Raw genomic sequence first — 26300 nt, 5'->3', positions numbered from 1 at the left:
TATTATGCTTTAGTTACTACCAATGTTAAAATTAATGTACTTTTAATTTGTTTATTTTTACATTCCTTAAGTAGGTGTCCAAAAGTTTTGTCCTTAAGTCCTTTATACAAAGACATGGATTTTTGCCAAAATTATATGTTCTCTGGTGAGTGCTTACATATTATTCATCATTTATCCTGTAAGAATAAGTTTTTGCCTCTATTCTTTAAGAACACTTTTTGTAATACAGGCAAAAATGTATATTGTCTAAAACTGAACAATGTCCATGTTTGAAAGACACATAGATTTAAGAACCGACCCTTTAATAAAGGTAAAAAGCCATTCTGCTCTGCTTGTAGCCTTTCTGTATTAGTTTTGACTCGCAAACTTGAGCGCTTAAGGTGCTTTGCCGCTTAGCAGTGCATTGTTTTTTGTAACGTGTTCCAAGCATTGGCTAAATTCACAGTCATGGCATTATTCAGATTACTGACCTCATTTTAAATAGAAAAGCGTTCAGATTATGGTGCCTGCATGAGATTTTTCTTAGATATTGTAATCCAGTTTTACGTTACAGTTGGCTGTGAGCTTTATGACTAAGGCCCCTACTACTTTCTCTACATCAATAAAATATTTGTGCCAATCCAAAGCCCTATTACACTCACCATTTTCAACACAGAGTATTATGGGAGCTTTTTATTTTATTTTATTTTTTTAAATATTTAATCTTTTGACCTTCAGTCATTCTGTACAGCATTGATTTTAGATCAGCCTGTAAGCAACATTGTGAACTAGCAGTGTTTTATGTGTAATCTTCAGCTTTTATTGGATGAACTAGTACACTTTATTGTACTCAAAATGCCACTAAAATGAATGCCCCATTAAAGAACTGCATATTTCCTTTTAATGTCCACACTGCATAATTCTGTGAGATATGCTGCCTATGGTAAATAATGCTCAAACATCACCCTATTGCACATCTCGTACTGTAGCATCAGCGATTTGATACCCTGCTGACACAGAGATTTGGACATGCTCAAAAATGTCACCACTGCTTTGGTAATTATGCAAGTTTTGCCCAAAATCTGAAGCAGTGACCCAATGATAAAAATTAACCTCAGGGAATACTATGCAACCTATTGGCTCTGAAAAGTCACTTGCAAACACAATGCTGATCCCTTCATATGTAAAAATGGAAAGAAATTTAAAGCAGACGTGACATTACATCTAATCTAACATTCACCTGAATCTGTGAGTTCCATACCCTTAATCCAAACATGCACACAATATAAAAAGCAAAGGATCTTTAAAAGCAATCCGTACATTTCAAAACTATGACATGTTTTTATATTCTGGATATCTTAATTTGTGTTTTAATATCATAGCAAGACAAGAAACAGTGAGACATCAGTCTAAGATGTCAAATCCAGTATTACCTCAATCAAAAATTGCAAAACGGTGAATTGTTGATAGCTTGTCAGTAAAGAGTAGATTTTAAATGATTTTTTTTCTTCATAAACCATTTAAGTACTTAAAGCATTCTAATACAGTGTCTGGTTAATCTATACATTCATTACCAGAAACAAAAATGTGCTTCTTTTTCATTTAATTTTACTGATCCATTTCAAATCACCTTATTTGGCAAATTTTACATACCCGCAAAAAAAGCTGTTACTTTGGGTGCATTTTTGTTCCCTAAGGCGCTATTTTAGTTGGAGTGAAGTAATTATTTTCTATGAATGTCAATAGGGGTCATTATCTGTGACTTGTTGAGAGCTGAAAATGTAATTATTGCAAATGAAATGACTCAAGCCCTTTCTGACCAGTCTGTATTCAGATTTAATGCATAAGTGGCCCATATCATAAAGTCATTTGTTAATGTCCTTGAGAGGGCAGATGAGGCAAACAACACATGCAAATAAGCCTCTGCTTTTGCTATTTTAAATTAATATATACACCAAAAATTCACATTTATTCCAGCATAATGTTTAATATGTTTGGAGAAAGGGATCTTTAATTTTAGTTATTGACTAAAACCCCTTGTTTATGTGATAATTTTCCTTAATTCTTTCCCATGCAGTAAATTGTCTGACTTTCCTTTAGTCTGTTTTTTTTTTTTTTTACTTAATTTCTTATTAATTAATGTAAATTATTGCTAGTTATAGTTTTTGATTAGGTTATAATTCCTTTTTTGAAACCAGGCAGATAGTAATTTACTTAAGGATTTATTATGTGGCCTACTGGATATGAAAATAATATCACCCTCTCTTCATCACCAAATGATTGATTTAGAGATAAATGCCTGTTTGCTTTTTGTGCAGAAATAGCCTCCCAAACACCAGACGTCATTTAGACGTTGGTTTTTAAGCAAAATCTGGTCGGTCCTACATAGTCTTGATTTAGCCCAGAAATAGTTTAGAAAATTGGGCTGTGTTTGGCGTTTGGATTAAGTCGTGTTTTAGTTCAACAATATACTAGACGTTGCAAGCCCACTTTGCAACGTATTTTCAACAATCTCAAAATTCTTACTTGTCACCTTTTACTTTACAACCAAATGTAGACGTTATTTGGACGTAAATCATGTCATGTTTTCAATGTATTTTCAACCAATTTTTGCTCATTGAGAAAAACTCACAGAGAGCAATTCTGACATATTTATATGTGTTTAGAAACCTTCACTGAAGGATGATAAAATTTCTTAGTTTTTTTTTTTTGTTTGTTTGTTTTTTATGTAGCTTGCTACATACTGTATAAAGAAAAAAAAAGTCAGAAGTATTGCTACTCCAAGTGTTTTTCCTTAGAGTTTTTCTGCACAGCTGGAAGCTTTTCAGAGAACGTTTTGCACATACAAAGACATTACAATAAAGCAGCCTTAAAATCTGTAGTTTTAGCATTTAGCCAAAGAGCGAAGCCATGTGGTTCGATTGCTTAATAATTTCAGCAATTTTGCTCTAAAGGATTATTTAGTTCTACAAAACACTTCTGTCTCTTGTGGCAAATTGACGCTGTCTGATTCTCCATACTGTCACCTTGACATTTTCATAACTCTGTTTGACATTTTTAAAATTGCACTGTGCATCTCTTTTTTATTCCCTCAGTTGCCCTACTGCTAGCATGAAATTAGAAATGCATAAGAGGTAAACTGCATGTGCTGAACATGTAATGTTATGCCCTTGAGTCATACCTATGGTTCAATGCTTCATGTCTCTAATCTATGTCATCATTTAGTTAACCTTAAAAATGCAAATAATGGAACTGGAATCAGAACAGACCAACGCATCTGATGAAGTGTCTTTCCTACATCCACAAAAGACATTATCAAACTGACAATTCCTCTTGCACTATCCGGTGTTTCCACAGGCGAGGTGCTTTCTACTTGCCTTGACTTTGATCCATATTCCGTTTCTTGACAAGTTTTTTTTTTTTTTCTTAACTCTAGTCTCGTCATTTCAGGGTTCTCTTTTACTTTTGCTGCCTCACTCCCTCTTCAGTTTCTGTCTGATTCAGTTTCCGTCCTCTCTACTAACCTGTCCTCGGGGCAAGCTCAATGCCCTTCATCTGTCCATCTCGTACCGTCTCTCAGCCCTCTGTGGGTGTAGATGTCGCCATATCTCCTTACCCTGTGGAGTATCTCACAAGTCATTAAATCAGAGAGAAAAAGAGCCAAATTAAAGTGCTCATGTGACCTGACCCAGTCATTTGCTATCAGTCCTCTCTAGACTACATATACAGAATGAGCTAAGATATAAAATCACAATTGACATTTATATTTCCTTATGGTCTTCATAGGAACTTTATTTTGCAGCCCCATCCCATCACCACCGCAGCTCAAAGATGGGCACCAGCCCGAATATCGTATGTGAATAAGCAGGTTTTAGCAGTGGATGGATGGCTGATCTTTTTATATTTTTTTGTGTTCATTTAAAATACACTTACCTTTAATATTACATAATAATTCTGCCCACTACAAAGAATGTTTGCAAATAAGCTATTGTTCTCTGTATTGATAAAAAAAAAAAAAAAAAAAAAAAAACATTTAACTTGAAACATTTTTTTTTATAATAAAAACACATTGAATGTTTTTGTATCCTGATGGTCACTGAGGAACTGGATAACTCCACATTTTAGAGATCATTTTTTAAAAATTGACAAACAGCTTTAACTCTTTAATTATTCTATTTTCAACACCAGTGTTAAAAAAATAATGAAAACAAATAAAATAAAAGGCGAAAAACATATTTAATGGACAGCATTATATCTCGATGGCATCTTTTTACTCTGTGTTTGGTCTTACCTGTACTTCCCTTTCATGTGTCAAGCTTACCAACACAATAATGGTAAAAAAGAATCTCCCCTACCCATTTCAAACCCATGAACCACTCCTTTTTCAGGCAGCGCTTGCTATTTTTGTAAATAGCTTTGTAAATTCTATCATTGTTCATGCAAGGTTTGCACTCCAAAGTCATTTTATCTTAAAGAGGTGCATTTGTCCTTAAAATTAAGAGGTAAGTGAGACACTTTGCAAATGGAACAAGGCAATTTACATTTCAAATAAGAACAAAACAATTGATTTGTCTTATTTAAAGTGCATATTATCTTATTTTAAGAGAATAAAAAAATTCCATTGGCAAATCATCTTATTTACCCACTAGAATTAAGGGTCAATAAACTAAAATTAAGATAGTTTCACTTTGATCTAGATTGTTTGGTAGTCTGGCTGCTGGTACTATTTGCTCGGCTCTGTGCCTTTTTGTTTTTGGAATTTCTTTGTTTTAAAACCACATGGTAAGAATCTTTGATTTAAAACACTGTAGGTATTTTTCACTAACCTACAGCTGGAAACTTGTATTAGAGTAAAGTGTACTTTTGGTTCTACCAGTTTATCTAATCTATTTTTGCCTAGGCTGAAGTTTCCACTGTGTTCTCAATGTGTCTTTTTTTCTCTCTTTCTCTTTTTTTCTGTTCTTCTCCCACCAGGGTGGAATGATCGCCCTTCTGCTGTCCGTCCTGTGCCTCGTCCTGATCCTGTACACCCGCAGGCGCTGGTGTAAGAGACGCCGCATCCCTCAGCCCCAAAAAAGTGCCAGTGCTGAGGCAGCTAATGAGATACACTACATCCCATCAGTGTTGATGGGGGGCCAGGCTCGGGAAAGCCTAAGAAACTCCAGGGGTCAGGGGCCGAACTCTGCTGGCACCCTCAGCATCCGTGAAACACCAATTTTGGACGGGTATATGTCATGCAGAACATGTCGAAACATGTGGGAGGGACTTATTTTAACAATGAAAAGCTAATAATTGGAAGACAGTTATTAATATTTCTAAGCTGTCATTTTTTTTATCTCATTCACCAGCTTAAGTTATGTCAGTATATTGCACTTAATCCAGTTTCATCTGCAGGTATGAGTACGACATTACAGACCTGCGTCACCATTTGCAGCGAGAATGCATGAACGGCGGCGAGGAATATGCTAGCCAAGTCACCCGTACGCTGGACTCCCTTCAGGGCTGCAATGACAAGAATAATATGGACCTCACACCCGGTTAGTAGACTGCAGAAACAACCAGAGCAGAAAAGGCAGAACAGATGGGTTAAACATGAGGAAAAAGTCTCAGCTCCTTTGAAACATTCTCTAACATAAATTATTTTTGTTAAGGAATTATGCTACTTGTAGGTTTTTTTAATTGTCTTAAAGTCTTCACCAAAAATGTGTGAAATTCTTTTAACAAGTTTATAATAAAGTGTCAGCTGGAAAAAAAAGCACAAATTAATTTGAGCAGATGGCTATTAATAAAAAAAAAAAACTCAGATAGAAGACAAAATAATGATAACAATAAAGAGTAACAAAATAACAATGTAGTTATTATTCCCTTACTAGATGCTTTGTATTGTACTATCAATAAAAAGATGAGGCTTTTTTATGCTTTTAGAATCTACAGTCTGCCTACCACATCGTCATAGGCAGTATCTATGTTTACAATGAAGATTCTGATAGCTTTTTTTTGTTTGTTTTTTCCGCAACCATCACAGAAAATGATCTCCTTACTGGGTTCCACTTAACTCTGAAGAGTGTTTCAGCCATATGATCCTTTAGTTTCATTGATTTTTGTTTAGAACTGTAAAAAAGTCAATAAAATGAAACAAAATGTTTGCTTTTTATAAACATTAACATGTGTTTATTTGAGTTCAACTTATATCTAGATATTAGAATGTGAAAACCTAAAAAAGTATGATATAATATATTAGGGCCTGATCTTATTATAAGGTGTGAATAAATATATTTAAAACTAGTTTTGTAATCCCAGTCTGAGTAATGGTAAATCACTGTACTAAAGAATAGAAATGAATACATTAATCCTTTCTTTAAAAATAACAGGATAATAAAAACAAAATTTACATTTAACCACTACCACTCTGGAACAAAGTTAACACCCCAGTTTGGCTCCTAAATGTGAAAACAGTAGATTAACCAGGCAACTGTGTTTAAAGGCCAAGGATAACGAAAACAATGGTCTCTGTGATCAAAAACCACACGCATGTGACTGCCAACAACTGACTGGAGTACAAAATAATCAATGGCTGTATATACACAACTCAACCATGCAGAATGCACATACAAGCTTAGCTCTGAGATGAAGAACAAACATTACGTGAGATGTGCTTAAAACGACAACTTTCTACATAGACGCCACATTTCAGTGGAGAAAGACCTCATTACAGGCTACCGCTTTGGCAAAAATAAATTGCTACACTGTGGCTGGAAAAAAATCTTTTTGACTCAGTATTCAAAACAGAAAGAAGTTGTGTTATCACCGTTCAAGATAAAGCCAACAACAGACTTAAAGAGAGCTTTACAGTGTTTAGAAGAAACTCTTTCGTTACCTAGTCAATAGTCATGGTCCTGTCTTTAGAATAGTTTTCAAAGCTGAACAACTCTGCTGTTTATTGACTAAGGATGCTCTGGTTAATGCCTTTGTCTTTTTGTTAGGTTAATAACTAAACGGTAGTTTACACATTCGATTTAAGCATCTTCATTCACTACAGTAAAATGCATGGTCATATTTCTCAGTCATTTTAATTAGCTGGGCTCAAAACCATGATGGTACCGCTCTCAGTGAGTGATGCTTTTTGGACCATGAAGAAAATTAGTTTCCACCACAATCTATATTCAGATGGACAAAGGTTTGCTTTGGACATTAAGTATTGTCAATCAAGTCATTTTCTATAAGACAGGCTGTATTTTCTTATATAAATTTAGTAGACTTTTGGAGATCAATGAGTGAAAATCTACAACTGCCTGGAAATGTCTTTTTCCATAAATTCAAGATTGCTAAACATTTTCCAAAAATTATTACATTTAATTAGAAACATATTTTAAAGTTTTATCATTATCAAAATAACCTCTGTTTTCCCGGGTTTGTCTAAAATCAAGCTGAGATGGTTGTCTAACGAGGTTATTAATGCTGTGTTGTAATCAAATGGATATAATACAAGGTTGTTTTTTTTTATTCAAAAGGGGATTTCTAATGCAATCCTTTATGTAGGTCTGATAGACATTTAATTGAGTTCGATATGGCTGCAAAAAAAAAAAAAAGCATTGACACATTTTTAGAAAAACACTGTGTGCTTCAGAGAGTCTGTGTGATAAAGCAGTTCTTTTTTATGAAGACTGGGTACTATTGATCTTACAGCAACTAAGCTAAATTAAACTAGTTCATTAAAATTTTGTTGCACTTTACCAAAATACAGAAGTTAGATTAAACTTAAAAATAATTTAAACCTGTGTAAAGCGGGGAAGTTTGTTTAATTTTTTTTTTTTACAAAAAGCATAAAAAAACTGACTTGTTTTTTCTTCTATATTATACAGTAGACTTAGACTAGACAGATTTATTTTGTCATTATGGTCATACTGACCTTATTTCTTTTTCAGTAATTAGTTTTAAAAAACAAAAATTGAATTGTGGGAATCAAAATTTTAAAATTCCAGCATGCATATATTCAAGTACAAATATGTATATATATATATATATATATATATATATATATATATATATATATATATATATAAAGACAAAAAAAAAAGACATAGAAATGAAAACATAAAAAAGGTAAAGAATAGTCCCTAACAGAAGACTGGAAAATGTATTTTATTCTCTGGTTCAGTAGTTTGACATTTTTAAACCTGTAACTAAAAGTCTTAGTGTAGCCATCTGTTTTCTCAGTTCTTTGTTTTTTTTTTTTAGAGCAATTCCTCCAACATCAACTAAGTTTTTTTTTTAGTTCAGTGCACCATTTTCAGTCCTTTGTTCTACTGAGTTAGACGGTACACTATTAGTGAGAAAAGGATCCAAAGGCAGCATTTAAGGTGGCATCATGGACCTAATTGTTTTCCAAGTCATTGTCTTCTATCTTCCAAGACAAAATGATTTAAGGAGTCTTAGTTTCATCTCTTGACTCATCTTAACTATATCATCTCGTAAAACATGGCTGCCTAAACTTCAATCTGAAAAACTCACATGAAGAGAAAAGACATTTAGGAGAAATTTATTGATACAATTACATTGTCTTTGGGGCTCAGACCTCGGCTGGAAACATAGCGCTTAGTTTTGATAGATATGCGTGAACAGGGCTGTTTCCCTCCTGGAACTGAAACTGGTGGTGGAGTGGAGATAGATGAAGTTGGTCAGTCTGTAGACTGCTGGTTAGCGAGACGGTCTGCTGAGCTTTATGGGGAGATCCAGTGGACTGCATGAGCTGATAGTAGAGCTTCACTCAGGGATCTGGAAGATGGAAGTCCAGTTGGATAACACAGGTTTATAGAACCTGTCCATGATGAGCAAGCATTAAGTGACAGTGGAGAGGAAAAACTCCCAATTGGGAAGAAACCTCTGGCAGAACCAGGCTCAACATGGCGGTCTTCTGCCCGGACCGGTTGAGATGAGACAGGGAACGCAGTAAGAGTCTGGGAGGAATGAAGCTTAAGCTATGATGGTGGAGGAGAGGCTGGAGGCGGGTTGAAACGGTGTCATCTGAATAAAGTCACACAGCACATCCGCCGCATGTGCACAGGAGAAGACAAGTGCGGATCGGAACTTCCGCCTAGGCTCCATATTATTATTTTAGCCCTGGATCTTCAGGGCAGTTAAATTGTATATCTGCACGAGGAAAGATAGTGGTGTTGCAGTTCTCATTAATCATTAGTATTCATATCTGAGGATTGAAAGTTTTGTTTAATCATTACTACAACATAAATTAACAAATTTGATTAAAAAGATGTTGACTTCAAGAAGAAATGAATTTGTTTTCCCTCTTTTAGCCAAATAAATATTGCATTCGCTGTTAAATGGGAGGCTGTGTAATTAAAATAACTACTTTGTTTTAACTGGTTTAGAGCAACTTTTAATTAGATATTTTTTTTCTTAATAAAGAGATGTATTTGTTTCACAGGTGAGCAGCAATGGGCTCAATTACCCTAGAGCAAAGCAGCATGTTTGTTCTGGATTCTGAAAATGCTTTTCGAAGTCTGAAAACATACAGTTTGTGTGTCATGCAGTGATTTAACTTTTAATGTTGAACCCATTTTTGTTTAGTTTTACTTTAAAGTTTCTTTTGAAATTCGAATTATTCAGAACATGTGTTTGCAAGCAGGTAATTTCTTTTCAGAAAATTTATTCTTCTGTATCAAAACTATTCCAGTAAGCCATCACATTACAGGTATATACTGTGAATGGAAATAAGCTTCATATTTACTGGGTGAACTCATTAAGTGATCAGTTGTGGTGAAAGTGCTCAGATACAGTGTTCCTCTAAAATCCGAATGGTCTAGCCCTGCAGCTAATGGAAGCAGAGTAATCCTTTGCATTATGCATTTCAAATGGATAATGCACCAAACTGGAGAAAGAGACAGCGGTGGATGCCGGCTAAGTGCAGAATGTTGATAGATATGACAACTCTAGATGTCGCTGAAAAAAATGCATTGGGATTTCTAGTGAATGAACCAACATATAGACCTATTTACAAAATGGCCATGAATGTTGACATTAAATAACTTAATATTTTATACCTTTATTTTCATATTCTTTATTTTTAGCCTAACAGGCTTATTGTGATGCAGCTAAAGGCCATATTCCTATTTATTTGTTTTTATCAGAAGTAGAAAAACATTTGAATGCACCTAATACTGAACATACATAGATCCATCATAAACATAATTAAATTAAGAACTATTCAGCAAATTAAGAAATTTTATACGCAATAAGGAAGATTCTATTTCTATATGTCTATATAACTTTTTGTTTTGTTGCATTGCTGAAACATTTTTCTCTGAATATTTACAGAAATGTATAATTTCCCTCTCTAAGTCTTAAATATGCTCCAATAGTTTTTGTAATTAGTTTTAATTTCATGCCAGCTTTTCTCTCACTTTAATTTAGGCTCGTTGACTTTTCAGCCTGTAAACATAAAGCTGGATTTATTTTTCTAGGCATAACTGGATTTTTTTCTCCTTACAACTTGCTTTACAAAAAGTCCTTGTGCAGTGAAAAGATATACATTTTTTACATGTTTTTTTTTTACTAAAAAAGAAGTTTTTGTCCTTGCATATGTTCTCTCATGTCTGTAGTCACTTCATACTTCTTTTTGGCAGTGAATGACAACACCAAGTTGGCCCTGATGAACAAATATAAGGACAACATCATCGCCACGAGCCCATTGGACAGCAATCACCAGCAGAACACTTTGCTACCACACAACACGTCTACCAGCCAACGCAAACGCCTCTCCAGCAATACCCGAGGTGAATAACACTTCACAACAGATTTCAGATAAACAAAAACATTAAATAAAGTGCATACGCCCCTGATGTCAAGCTATAAACTGAGCTTGCAAAAGCTCTGTACAGGATTTTAAAACCCCTATACAGTGTGTTAAGATTAAAATCCAAAATCATTTACTTGCAGCGTCTTAAAAACAACTTCTAACACTCTAGTTTGGCGCAAGATATATATATATATATATATATATATATATATATATATATATATATATATATATATATATATATATATATATATATATATATATATATATATATATATTTTTTTTTTTTTTTTTTAGATGAATTCAATGCATTTATTTTCTAACAAATTGTCCTTCATATTCACTCTTACTTTATATCTGAGAATGTTTGTCTACATGCATTTCTGTGGTATTTTAAACATCTGTAATATATTTAACCTTTTTTTTCTGTATCACCAATGCATGACAGTATCTTTTTTAGGTAATGATACACAAACTATAGGGATTCACCAATAAATGAACAATTTCTGAAAGCAGGTGATTTGCCAAAAACGTTGATGAAAAAAAAAAAACATCAAAAGAAGAATATGTATGTATCTTATTGTATACTGAGTGGCAAACATCAAAGCATGGAGTATTTGTGGTCACACCGATGATGAAGATATAAACCCATCTACAGAGGCTTTGGTCCTTGGCATGTTTGAGTCCCCGTCTACAGTAGCAAATATTGCTGCATGTCTTCCCCTTTTCTCACATCCTATTACCTGTCTGCTAATCTTAGAAATAAAGGCAACTAGAGCCTAAATAAAAGCTGGGAAAAATGTCTATGGTCATTAACTAAAGGAACAGGGATGTTTTTTTAACCTCTTACACCCTCAGGGGGTATAAATAAATTTCTGCCTGACAAAAACACACAAAAGTAAATCACTTATAGCCTCACAGCTATTAGATTTAAGAAGAAACTTTTGGTACGTCTGTAAAGGTAAGATGTCATAGAATGGTTTTCTGGTGTCAGCACCATTGTAGCTTTGACCCTGCCTGAAATATTAGGGACAAAATACAAAATATTTTGCATTTTTTGAACCTCGCCAAAATTTTCTTTGAATTAAACATTGCAAAACACTACCAAAATATGATTTATAGCACAGAAAAGTAGTACAGACTTTTAAATCTAAATGTTGTGTAAAAATATACCAAATTTGGACTCAATCAGATGAATCATATTTATTTTAGAATGGTATTAGTGAGAAATTTCTTAGGCGGAGGGGCCATTTTGGCACATTTATCCAAAAATGTCACCAAACTGTGCCAAATGTGTTTTTTACATCAATACTGGGGGTTTGTTTTGTCAGGTCACGTAGCAGCTGGACCCACCGGCGGGTCCGTAGGGTTCTAGGGGTTAAATGTAGTATAAAATAGAAAACACTAACAGATGAGACAAGATTCAATCAAATGAATGTAAATGTGAAGCTCATAACATTGACATTAGTATAGCAATTTTAACAGCTTGTGATAAAAGCTGTTCAGCACTGATTCTGTGTTGTGTTATCACAGTTTGTTAAATTAACATTTATACATTTGGTATTCCTACACTTGCTTTAGATAATTTACTCTCACTGATATAGCCTCTGTATAAAGTAATTGTTTATGTATAGAAAATAATACTATTATATAGCACAAGTAGCTATTTAGATAAAGCATGCATTTATGATGAATATAAAAACACTTGTCCAACTTAACTGTACCCCCAAGATTAAAGATGGCGTTCCTAGTTATTTGTTATAATTCTTTAACTGAAAATGTTGCTTATTTTTTTAATGCCTCAGGAAGCATTTTTACACTATTATTCCACTTTAAGAAAGATTTTAAGGAGTCACTTTTTTGCTTTTAAGCAAAATTAGTATCCTTGTTAAGGACCCAAACAAGTGGTAGCATGTGTTTGAATACATGTTTGTGTTCTGTAACAGAGACATTACCAATTTCCAGTGATTTCTTTCAACTTTCAGTAAAGTACCAGTTTGTCATTTTGGTGGAAAACCTGCTCTGATCCAAAACTGCTTTTGGAGTAGAAGGTGTCTTGATTCTAAATACTCAAGCACCTGTGGTGCTGCTGCTCTTTCAACTGCTTGAGATAATAATGCTATAATTGAAATAGGGTTAAAATTACACATACTGCACCATATCTCCGAGTTCCTGTTTGGAATGCTCACTGCTTTTTTTCAGAACATTTTCTTAATGAGAGAGTAACAAGATGTGTGATTGGTTAAAAACATCTCTGTATTTTTTAACAAACCAACCCTTTATGTTATGTTAAATAATAACCAATGTTATGTTATTATTTTACTTTAATCTTATGATTATCTTTGCAACATGTTTATCTTGGAACTGTTTGATATAAAATGACTGTTAAGGTCCGTTTCAAAGATCATTTATGGTATTCTACAAGCTGGAAATCTTTTGATCAATTTTCAACTGATTGTACAAAATATTAATTCATTTCAGCCATAATGGAGCTATTGGTTATTCTAATTACAATCAGGGCTGCAATAGTCTGAGAGGGAGGGAGGAGATGTGGTAGATGTGGGTGAATGTTTGTTTGCATGCGGGACAGAAAAGCTGGGCCAGGGGCTAAATGAAGGGGATCATGAAAGATGATTGGCTTCGGAGAAGGTGCAACCCCGAGTTGATTGGCTGGAGCTGAACAAGGGAAAACGCAGATGGTTCAGGTGAAGCTGATAAGAGTATTCATGTTTGAATTTTTGCCTAAGCTTCATAACTATGGTTTGACTTTATGCAGCTCAAGCATTTATATTTATTTCTGAATATTTATAAATTAGTGTTACATTGTAAATAGAGAGATTTTTTAATAGATTACCTTCTAAGCAAGATGAATTGTTTTGAGTTTTGTGAATTTATCTACTCCCGAAAATACATCTTGCCAGGTGCCAGCAGATACGTTTGCCTTGATACAGAAATGTTTCGAACCAATGAAATGTAGTGATGTATATGACGTCAACTAGAGGCGGAAGGCCAAAGCAAACAGAACATGAAGGTACCAGTTTCAACTGAAATATCCTCGTTTTCTCTTTGAAAAATGAGCAAAAGGACAACAACTTTTGCCTTTGTGGATGGAAAGGTGTTTGCACAATCCCCCTGATCTGATTTGGTAAGAGTTTGATTTATTAGTTAACTCCCCTAGTGTACTTCTGCTGTGATTGGCTAAAAATTTGTGTGGGAGGCAGGTACCCATTCAGCTCAAAGAATTGTATTGGATGTCCCTCCCTTTTGTGAACACTTTCTACATGAGGCTTTCCAGATCGATACGTGTGTTTTAATTTGAATTCTACATGGTATCACTCTGGCTTATGCCAGGTTAGTTTTAAGAACCAAATCTCACTTCAAAAGTTTTTGTGTTTCAGTATCCAAGGTAATTTATATAATTCTTTATTGGTTTATATTTTCTTTGCAATCTTTTCTAATAGCAGTGTAATTACTGGTTTCATGGAATTATGGCACTCTACATCAACCAGGTATATAAACGGTTCCTAATGTGTGTTACCCAGTCCCCTTTTGTAATTTTTTTTTTTTCCCAAAGTTATGTTTACTTTGGTTTACATATTTGATGTATGTTTAACGTCAAATGCTCCAGGCATAGTACAGATGAGTTGCTTATTCTTAATTTTTTTGCTACAACAGTCAAGAGTCATTTATACCTGGAAGTCCTGTAATCACATTACAAGTCCTTGCCATATCCTGGTAAATTAGCAAATACCAGATAAGGGTATTAGGGTCTCGGTCTGCCTAGCAAACCCTGTTGAGGCAGGTTGCTTAACCAGGACACTTAGCAAATCATAAAATGTAGAATTATGAGAGGGTGGATTATAGAGGACAAGAATGTTAAACATGACAGATGAAGTATTACTTTTAAGACAAGTCATTTCAGAAGGCTGTTCAATTTAACTGTGTGGCATTTATATTTTTAATATATATTATAACTTCTACTGTCAAATGTTTAAGTAGCAGTGAGGTGTTCACACGTGAAGGACCAGACTTCAGATTTCACTCAGATCACTTTATTTGACCAGTAGTAGAGGGTGATAAATTTGATGCAGTTCACACAGGAGTAAAACCTTCACACAGAAAATGCAGACATATTCTTGCAGATCTGTGCATTTTCTTTCACTTTTCTTAAAGTTTTCTTTTTAACGACAATTCAAAGTTATTGCTCTTTATTTTGTTTATATAGATTAATAGAAAATCCAGCTAATTTACTATATCTTAAAGGCTTATTTTAAGGCCAAACACCATGAAAATGAAATATTAAAGCTTTGCACAAAACACAGCATTTACACATTAAATATTTAACTGAACACAAACACATTTTTTCTCCCAAACAAAAGGTTCCACAGAGTGCATTTATAAGTTTGAGGCATCATTTTTCTTAGTAGTGAGCTTTGTGATGGCATTTTAAAACTCCTTTTTTTTTCACAGTTTCAGTTCCTTTGTGTAGCTGCCATCTGCTCAGCTTGCAGTGCACCTTGTGAATTACTGGTTTGCTGTTATGTCCTCTGAGTGAGAGCTGCTTATTGGCCTAATTCAGCTCACCTGGGGGAGCAATCAAAGGCGTGTGCAGGGTGTGGGCAGAGCCGTCTGTAGTGACTTGGCATACATAACTAGAAAAGATGTGCAGACAGCACCTCTTCCGAGTCACTGTGGCACTTAGTTTGCAGGGTTTCGGTGTGTTCGAATTTGTCGGCAGTGTCCTCGAAAGGACACGGTCTACCTGGACTGGATCCTTTGAAGCTGTGAAAATGAAGAGAATTATTTTTTTTAGGATACATTTGCTTTAAAGATGTGTTGTTTGCAAGATTCTTTGTTTGCATATCAAAAAATTAATTTTTAGATGTCTCCTTAAAATTAAAATCCATTACTGACTGGTTTGTGACTTTCTGCTGCCCAAGGCAAAAAGAAAATGTCTCAAGGCGCAAAAACCTTTCAGTGCTGTGATTGAAACTGTTCTGTAATTTTACAGCAGTGAGCAGGGTAGGTTGTTGCATATTGCTCCATCTATTTTACCAGCACTTTAAATAATGTTTCATTCATTATGTTTGAAAATCCAACATTACTACTGGGCCTTTTTGGCTTTAGAAACCTTGACTCTATATTTGCATCCAGCTTGGCAGGGCCTGATGCCCAGATCAGAAGAGGCCATTTGCCTGAAACATAATTCAACAAAACTTCTTAATCAATATTGGATAAACAGAACAAAGAACGAATGCCCGAAAATACACAACAGAATGCCACAGTGGGCACTGTTAGATCCTCCAAATGGCCTTGTTGAAAAATTAAGCCTCCAATGCCCAGAAAAATATTTTAGATTCATAGAAGTAAACTATAAAACATGCTGGTGTTTGCTTTGCCAATATGTGAGGCTTTGTATTAGAATGAGAATAAAATGGTCCAGGCGTGTTGGATGTTATCAACTTTGTGTGATGTCCACACAAACTATCAAAATAGGTAACATTGTTTTTTTTTTTTCAGGACTAAAAAATACGTAATAGAAAACGTGTTATATGAAAAAAGCTAGAAAAAAAAAAAAACCTTAAGCACCCTTATTCAAACAAGAATAAGGGGAGTGGGCATGGAATCTGAAGTTTACTGGGGCAATATATCAATTATTAAAGCCCATATTCATAAAAACTTAGTATTGTTTTCTAAGGGTCTGAAATATCTCTATATCAGGCTTAAGAAGCAAAATTTAATTACTCAAAAGCTTCTAAGGATGTTAAGACATTTTAAATGTTTGCCTTTGTAAGTGTATGACAATTGACAATAATTTATTTTAAGGTAATTCTTATCACTGTTTTGATTTTGACCAAGTATTCTGAACCATGCACAATGGTAAAATATTTGGAGAGAACTAACCCAAAAATGCCACAATGTTATCAAGCTAGCTTGTCAGAAGAGCTCTATTAATACAAGTGGTGACACTACTTGTAAGTAACTGCACAGACTCTGATCCAAATTCTTGGAAGTATATAGGAGGGTCTGCCGATTGACCACTGGACTGGTGTTAAAGATTAAACACAGACTGCTCAGGCACCTCAACCTGAATACTGTAAGTAGCTGCTGATCCACCTTCACACTGCCATTATCCGGTCTGTTATGCACAGTCAATAATGGAGTTCACTGAGAAATCTTGATGAAATGTGAACGTTTACATTTCACCATGAGAGATCCCTCTTGTTAGGAGTGAATGATGTGTACTTTCAACCCCTGTCTCTTTGAAGACTCTTGTTTTTTTTTTTTTGTATGCAACAATTTTTAAATGTAGTACTTTCATATGACTTGGTTTAATGTATGACAATTCTCTGCATTAATTTGTGCTGGCCTGTAAAGATGTTTTTTCTTTATAAATGTTATTCTACTACTGTTATTTTCTAAGGCTCAATAATGTTCACACATGCAAAGAAGGCCTTTCTTTCTCCTGCTATTGTTCGAATTCCTACTTTGTGGAAACATTACCAAAGCTGTTATTGTGTGTCAGTTTGGACCTGAATTTCAGAAGTACTAAAGAAAATGCACAACTGTGAACAGAGTTAAGTTTCAGACTTGGAAAATCTTTTTCTACATGAATGTGAATCCATCCATCTTCTACCGCATATTCCGTCAGGATCATGGTGGGGCCGGTGCCTTACTGTGGTAGTCTATGGGAAATAGGCAGGCTATACCTTGGATCCTTCGCCAGTCTGTAACTGGGCAAAACGGAGGCAAAGACGTACAACCGTGCACACTCACAAATGAGAACAATATAGAGATGCCAATTAACCGAACAGTCATGTTTGTGGAGTACCCAGAGAGAACTCAGGCATGCACGGGAAGAACATGCAAACTCCATCCAGAAAGACCAAGAATCCCATAACCTCCTTACTGCAAGACACAGGTGCTTCAACCTGCAGCATCGTGCATCCCTGTACATGAATGGTAACATGGTAAATCAATTCATTTGCATATATTATATTTTTAGTATTGATGAAGGCACATGCACAAAAAGCTTTGCACGTGCAGTCTCCTAAATTGCAAATGCACATTACTTTGAACCTTCTTTGAAGATCCTCTAAAACCTTTTGAAAATTTGGTCTAAAAAGCATAAATTGTCACCTATTTCATCATACACATTTTAATATCTAAATTAAATGTGACATTTACCTAGTGTTATATCAATATGTGCTGTTATACAGACACTTGGCAACAGGTGAAAAGTAAGCGAAAAACCTAATCGAATTAGTAAGCTCTGATTGATCACAAAGTCTTTATCTCCTCAAGCCAACAAAATTATCCAGGCTCTTGAAATGTGGGCCTGATTTAAATAACTGTACATATTATTTGAATAGCTTCCTCAGAAAGGAAAAAATAAATAAAAAAAAGTGATGTAATAAAGACTGGGGGAGGACCACCCTCGTCTGACTACATTAATGGCAAATATGGAAAGGCAAAGTGTCTGAGGAACACTTAGGGCATGATCAGAGTTGCTCCGTGGGAGAGCCGAGGTCCAATTATGGTGGTCAAATAAATTAACCTTTCTCTAGAAAATCAGTAATGTTCATGCAGATAAGTGCTAAAGAAGGCAAAGGGGTCATTTGGATCCCTGAGGATATCCTCCTAAAAGCACAGATTGTCCCTGACACACACAAGTGAGAGGTTGCTTGGTTTGGGCTAGGGCAAAGTTTTTCGTGGAAACCTAACAATGTTCAGATATTTTGTGTATGGAATTTATAAATGTAATAATTACATAGGCTGTATATTTGCTTAGATGAAAGAAATGTGTGTAACATTTTCTTACATGAAATTCATTTGATGTGCCTTATAACCTGTTGCCATTTGTGATGCACTATATATTTGGGCAAAAAGATGCTGCTAATAACCCTTTCTGTTACTTACCGTGCCCCCCATGCTGTATTCAACAAGGAAGACATAATTTGAACCAAGGCAGCTAAGTTCACTGGGTCAATAGCCATAGTTATAGGGTCAGACCAAGAGTAAATAAACATATGCCATAATGTAACATAAACATAACATAAATATAACAGAAAAGTAAATGTCTGAATTAGATAAACTTGGGAAAATATTATCATTCTGACACACACAACAGACAGGTAATAATATGGTTTAACAGACTCGAACATCACCAACAAGAAGAATCATAACAGAGATTACATGCAAGTTATAATATAGAATTTTTCATTTTTATGTAACTGTAAGAAACACAAGAACACCTACACAAACTGTTTAGTAGATTTAAAAATTTTAATTTGGCTGGTTAAAATGCGGTTTGCTTTACATAAAAGAAACATTTACTTCTGATTCCTTCAGTTGCAGTTACAAATTTTCACTTTGTGATAGTATGCACACACACAAAAAAAAACTTTACTAATCATAATTTTGATACTGCACAGCATCATCTTGGTGCTTAAAAGTACAAGCTTTGCTTTCTATAGTGCTTGGCATGCACACACACTCCCAACAAAACACACACACCCCTTTAGAAATTTCAGTGCTTCCAGATGCAAATTAGATGTCTCCAAAGCCAGCTGCACAGGAATGAAGTTGTCTACGCAGGAAATTAGATCTGCTTCACACAGTTTTAAGTTACTGTTGCTTGGGTTTCCACTCGACACTTTTCATCTTTCTTATAAAATATGCACACAGAAGTATTGTCGTTCTCAGTGGGCATTTTCTGTTTGTGTGATAGGTGTGTTAAGCACTAAAGCTTTCTCGTTTCGCCTTAGATGCTCCAATGATTCTCTTTTCTCCATATGTCAACACTTTTAACAGACACAACAGTCACTTCTCAAAATATCAAGTACCTAAGCTGTCAAATAGAAGAACATGAGTAGTTGACACAGTATGGAAGAGAAGTTTGCCTGGCTGTGAGTCCCCAATTAGCATTTCATGATCATAAATTAATCCAACATATCTCAAACATAGGGGTTTAGTACTGTATAGTTATTTAACTATTTAATATTAATACCTTTACTGTATGTTAATGACAGAACAGATCCCTGTAAAGCAACATCTATTTTTTCATATTAATAATATTCCTCTATGTTTTTCAAACTACAAACATACAAGCATAGATAAACTGCTTTCTTTTCCCTGTGTTACCTTTTGGAAAGGTTACTTGTAATTTATGTCAAGTGTAAAAAGCCTTTTTAGGTGGGAATTTAGTGTCATTTTCAATATATACAAACCAAACTAGTTTTAATTTTTAGGGGAGACAACATTTAGATTTCAAGAATTGAAAATAATCCATCTATCCATTATCTGACATGCTTAATACCAAGTGCGGTTGTGAGGGGTGCTGGTGCCTCTTTCCAGCTATCTACGGCAGAGAGGCAGGGTACACGCTGGACGGGTCGCCAGTCCATCGCAGTAAAAAAAAAAGTCCATATTATCTAAAACATTCCTAAAATGAATTTGGCCCTATTGGCTCTAAGATTACAATGTAAGACCTGGCTTAGATTTTTCATGGTTTACTTTCATTGGCTCTTAAAAACAAAGTACAAAATAGAATGTACTTGTGGTAACATCCTGTTAAAGACAGCTGAAGTAAAAAGTGGGCAGTAATGACTGTTTTATTTTTGGATTACATGGGGTGTTACTGACATTACATGAAAATGTCATGATTATACCACCTCTAGAAATATATTTACTGAGAAAAATGGTGCAGTGTTCAGTACTGATTTCAGCCACTGTGTCCTCCAGCACCCTGGAATAGACCTTCCCAGGGAGGCTGAGAAGTGTGATCCCCCTATAACACACCCTCCGGCCCCGCTTCTTATGTAGGGGAACCACCACTCCAGTCTGCCAGTCCAGGGGCACTGTCCCCAATATCCACACAGTGCTGTGGAGATATGTGAACCATGACAGCCCAGAAACATCCAGAGACCTGAGGTTCTCAGGGCAGACCTAACGCCCTGCCATGCTGGAGTTTTTTGAACATCTTGGTGATCTCAGCCTAGGTGATGAAAAAATTAGGCCCTGGATACCCCATCCCTTCGTCCACCACGGAAGCTGTGTTGGCGTGAGTGAAGAAATCTTCAAAGCATTCCTTGCACTGTCGGACAATGTCTGCTTTCAGAGTCAAAGGGTCCCCACTGCCACTGAAAACTGTTTCATCAAAGTACTTTTTCAACTCCAAAAAAGTTACAAAGTTAAAAAGTTAAGAAAATCCACTGGACTTTGTTTCCAAATATGAAGACTTTTCGCTTCCCATCCAGGAAGCTTTTTCAATTCAAAATGTCAGAAATAACGTTGAGGTCCAGGTTTTATAGTTTTTCCAATTACAATCCTGACAAATCTACTGTCTTACACTCAAGAAATTTTGACACTTTAGTAATCTGACAATTTGCCTTTGAGCAGTTTCTGAAGTTCAGTTAATTCATCCCCCTCTTTCTTTTCCATTTTTAATACACATTTTGTTCTAATGACAGGGTTTGTCAACTGGATTGAAAATCATTGAGTAGGAAGCAGTTTCCTGCCAGCAAAAAATTAATTGAACTGAAAGTTTGCTATGAAGAATGTTTGTTTATTAAATCAGTTGGGAGAAATGCTGCTGAAACAATGGTGTCATCACAAAAGGCCTTTCTCTTGTGAGTGAAGTGCAGCTAGGCTAACATCTGTGCTGGTAGATAGTCATGGCTGCCAATAATATTTATGCCCCTCACTTCTATCTGCAGAGCATATTACTCTAAAGGCAAACAACTTGAAGAGCTGATGAAGCTGCTTTGATGAACAAGTCCTTCAAAATTTACCACACTGACATTGTTGCCAGCTATTTCTATTTCTTGTTATAATGAAACACTGTGTTTAGGTTAGGATTTTGTAACCTTATGTCACAGAGAGCCATTAGTGTTGTTTGATACAAAAATCTATTGAGGCAATAACATGTATGGAGTTATGGGGGATTTTTCGGCTTAAATCAAAACAAAATAAAAAAAAAACTTGTAAACATGTATGAATATGTAACCTCGAAATAAAGCTAATGCCTCAGATAAAACACACTCAGGGTAATATGTTGTTAACATCATCCTATAAATAGTAAGCAGGATAAAAGATCTGGTACATTTGACTTATTTTTCTGCTGTTTTACATATTCCTTTAGCATCAAACACTTTACTCCCATAAATAATTAGCTTTTAAGAAACTTAACTTAACCTATCTATCTATCTATCTATCTATCTATCTATCTATCTATATATATATATATATATATATATATATATATATATATATATATATATATATATATATATATACACTATATTGCCAAAAGTATTTGCTCACCCATCCAAATTATTGGAATCAGGTGTTCCAATCACTTCCATGGCCACAGGTGTATAAATTCAAGCACCTAGGCATGCAGACTGTTTTTACAAACATTTGTGAAAGAATGGGTCGCTCTCAGGAGCTCAGTGAATTCCAGCGTGGAACTGTGATAGGATGCCACCTGTGCAACAAATCCAGTCGTGAAATTTCCTCGCTCCTAAATATTCCACAGTCAACTGTCAGCTGTATTATAAGAAAATGGAAGTGTTTGGGAACGACAGCAACTCAGCCACGAAGTGGTAGGCCACGTAAACTGACGGAGCGGGGTCAGCGGATGCTGACGCGCATAGTGCGAAGAGGTCGCCAACTTTCTGCAGAGTCAATCACTACAGACCTCCAAACTTCATGTGGCCTTCAGATTAGCTATAGAACAGTGCGCAGAGAGCTTCATGGAATGGGTTTCCATGGTCGAGCAGCTGCATCCAAGCCATACATCACCAAGTGCAATGCAAAGCGTCGGATGCGGTGGTGTAAAGCACGCCGCCACTGGACTCTAGAGCAGTGGAGACGCGTTCTCTGGAGTGACGAATCGCGCTTCTCCATCTGGCAATCTGATGGACGGGTCTGGGTTTGGCGGTTGCCAGGAGAACGGTACTTGTCTGACTGCATTGTGCCAAGTGTAAAGTTTGGTGGAGGGGGGATTATGGTGTGGGGTTGTTTTTCAGGAGCTGGGCTTGGCCCCTTAGTTCCAGTGAAAGGAACTCTGAATGCTTCAGCATACCAAGACATTTTGGACAATTCCATGCTCCCAACTTTGTGGGAACAGTTTGGAGCTGGCCCCTTCCTCTTCCAACATGACTGTGCACCAGTGCACAAAGCAAGGTCCATAAAGACATGGATGACAGAGTCTGGTGTGGATGAACTTGACTGGCCTGCACAGAGTCCTGACCTCAACCCGATAGAACACCTTTGGGATGAATTAGAGCGGAGACTGAGAGCCAGGCCTTCTCGTCCAACATCAGTGTGCGACCTCACAAATGCGCTTCTGGAAGAATGGTCAAAAATTCCCATAAACACACTCCTAAACCTTGTGGACAGCCTTCCCAGAAGAGTTGAAGCTGTTCTAGCTGCAAAGGGTGGACCGACGTCATATTGAACCCTATGGATTAGGAACGGGATGTCACTTAAGCTCATATGTGAGTCAAGGCAGGTGAGCAAATACTTTTGGCAATATAGTGTATATATATATACAGGTGCTGGTCATAAAATTAGAATATCATGAAAAAGTAGATTGATTTCAGTAATTCCATTTAAAAAGTGAAACTTGTATATTATATTCATACATTACATACAAACTCATATATTTCAGATGTTTATTTTGTTTAATTTTGATGATTACAAATGACAACAAAAGAAAATCTCAAATTCATCATATCAGAAAATTAGAATATTGTGAAAAGGTTCAAAATTGATGGCCCCTGGTGCCACACTCTAATCAGCTAATTAACTCAAACCACCTGCAAAAGCCTTTAAATGGTCTTTCAGTCTAGTTCTATAGGCTACACAATCATGGGGAAGACTGCTGACTTGACAGTTGTCCAAAAGACGACCATCGACACCTTGCACAAGGAGGGCAAGACACAAAAGGTCATCGCTAAAGAGGCTGGCTGTTCACAGAGCTCAGTGTCCAAGCACATTAATAGAGAGGCGAAGGGAAGGAAAAGATGTGGTCGAAAAAAGTGTACAAGCAAGAGAGATAACCGCACCCTGGAGAGGATTGTGAAACAAAACCCATTCAAAAATGTGGGGGAGATTCACAAAGAGTGGACTGCAGCTGGAGTGAGTGCTTCAAGAACCACCACACACAGACGTATGAAAGACATGGGTTTCTGCTGTCGCATTCCTTGTGTCAAGCCACTCTTGAACCACAGACAGCGTCAGAAGCGTCTTGCCTGGGCTAAAGAGAAACAGGACTGGACTGCTGGTGAGTGGTCCAAAGTCATGTTCTCTGATGAAAGTAAATTTTGCATTTCCTTTGGAAATCAAGGTCCCAGAGTCTGGAGGAAAAGAAGAGAGGCACTTCATCCACGTTGCTTGAAGTCCAGTGTAAAGTTTCCACAGTCAGTGATGGTTTGGGGTGCCATGTCATCTGCTGGTGTTGGTCCATTGTGTTTTCTGAGGTCCAGGGTCAACGCAGCCACATACCAGGAAGTTTTAGAGCACTTCATGCTTCCTGCAGCTGACCAACTTTTTGGAGATGCAGATTTCATTTTCCAACAGGACTTGGCACCTGCACACAGTGCCAAAGCTACCAGTACCTGGTTGAAGGACCATGGTATCCCTGTTCTTAATTGGCCAGCAAACTCTCCTGACCTTAACCCCATAGAAAATCTATGGGGTATTGTGAAGAAGAAGATGCAATACACCAGACCCAACAATTCAGAAGAGCTAAAAGCCACTATTAGAGCAACCTGGGCTATCATAACACCTGAGCAGTGCCACAGACTGATCGACTCCATGCCACGCCGCATTGCTGCAGTAATACAGGCCAAAGGAGGCCCAACTAAATACTGAGTGCTGTACATGCTCATACTTTTCATGTTCATACTTTTCAGTTGGCCAACATTTCTATAAATCCTTTGTTTTTATTGGTCTTCAGTAATATTCTAATTTTCTGATATGATGAATTTGAGATTTTCATTTGTTGTCATTTGTAATCATCAAAATTAAACAAAATAAACATCTGAAATATATGAGTTTGTATGTAATGTATGAATATAATATACAAGTTTCACTTTTTAAATGGAATTAGTGAAATCAATCTACTTTTTCATGATATTCTAATTTTATGACCAGCACCTGTATATATATATATATATATATATATATATATATATATATATATATATATATATATATATATATATATATATATATATATATATATATATATATATATATATATATATATACTTCTAGGAACAGCAAAGCAAAGATACTGCTCACAAGAGTAGAGGACCCACGCTTTTTCATCCAAGCTTGGGTCTTCTACCAGAGGCCAGCTGGCTTGAGGGTTGTGCGCAGTATCTTTACTGTTCCTGTAACAGCACTGTTCTGGATTGAGATGTCTGATATATTTCCAGGGATCCGCTCTAACCACTCCTCAAGTTTGGGGGCACCACGGGCACGACTGGTGCTCCAGGTTTTCTCCACTTCTTCTCTGAGCCCCTGGTATTTCTCTAGTTTCTCATGTCACTATATGTTTAGCAGGACACAGTAAAAGGATTATTCTTGATTACCTACATAACTTAAAATCATTGTGATAAAAATGTTTTTTTCTTACTTCAGATTTTTTTAAATAATTTTTAATTTCAATTCATCTCTATAACCACAACCCTGTGAGAATCTGACTGAGAAACTGTCTGAAAGGTTAAACAGAATTTTGTTTAAGGACAGCATCCACTTTAGTTCAACTTCTGTTTAGCTTAAGGAGTTGTGTTGTGGTTTTTGTGGTCCTGTAATTTTTTTTTTTTTATCGATCCCTTTGGTCCACCATACTGTACCTTTTATGGTGCCTTCAAACACCAGACAGATCTATTAAATTAGCAATGCTGCATCCAATCAGGGACTGGTTGTACGTAAAGTTTTTTTTCCCTTAGAAATCTGTTTTAATTTAGTGCTGGAAGGACTGTTGATTGTCCTCACTTGCCTCCACTAAATCGAAATTTTCCACAGTGCACCTTAAAAAGTAGTGATCATGCATGGTTACTAGTCGAGCAGATGAATCCCATAGTGCTTTGCGAGGAGAGCTGTAGGCTGACCCTGTGCGACAGCAGTGACAAATAACAAAGATGGCATAGGCACCGTGTGTGGAGGCAGAGTCATGGGATCAAAAGAGACTGAAAAATAGTGATCATCTGTCCGAACAGCCAGTTAACCGAGTTCACTATAAAGTCCAATATACAGTATAGTCCCCGCTATACAACTTATTGTGATTTAGGGGTTAGATGTTCGGACACAACATTTCAAATGCTGTAAATTAGAAGATCAGAGGTGATGACTTCAACATCTTGATTCCTCAAATCACTTTGAAATTATAAACTTTACGGTTACTTTTTTTAAGTGAGTTGAGTTTAATGTAAGCAACAAAAAAAAACAATGAAAAAGAAATCGTCTTTGTGATTGGAAGATTTCCTCTTTT

The 26300-nt window shown here is 36.0% G+C and overlaps 1 protein-coding gene across 6 annotated transcripts in view; it reads left to right on the top strand.

The window, feature by feature from the left end:
• astn1 (astrotactin 1) overlaps nucleotides 1-26300 on the top strand; it is a 486347-nt gene that overhangs the window by 109362 nt on the left and 350685 nt on the right. For all 6 annotated transcript variants that reach the window (XM_038300459.1, XM_038300458.1, XM_038300457.1 and 3 more), the window contains exons 3-5: nucleotides 4954-5204; nucleotides 5374-5516; nucleotides 10620-10769. In XM_038300459.1, the coding sequence (XP_038156387.1) occupies nucleotides 4954-5204; nucleotides 5374-5516; nucleotides 10620-10769 (544 nt within the window). The remainder of the gene's footprint in view (nucleotides 1-4953; nucleotides 5205-5373; nucleotides 5517-10619; nucleotides 10770-26300) is intronic.

Source organism: Cyprinodon tularosa, unplaced genomic scaffold (assembly GCF_016077235.1).
Source record: "Cyprinodon tularosa strain WSP-4 unplaced genomic scaffold, ASM1607723v1 ctg45, whole genome shotgun sequence".
NCBI classification, from domain to species: Eukaryota; Metazoa; Chordata; class Actinopteri; order Cyprinodontiformes; family Cyprinodontidae; genus Cyprinodon; species Cyprinodon tularosa.
Note: the sequence above shows the minus strand (reverse complement) of the source record. Positions and strands in the feature narration are given on the sequence as shown.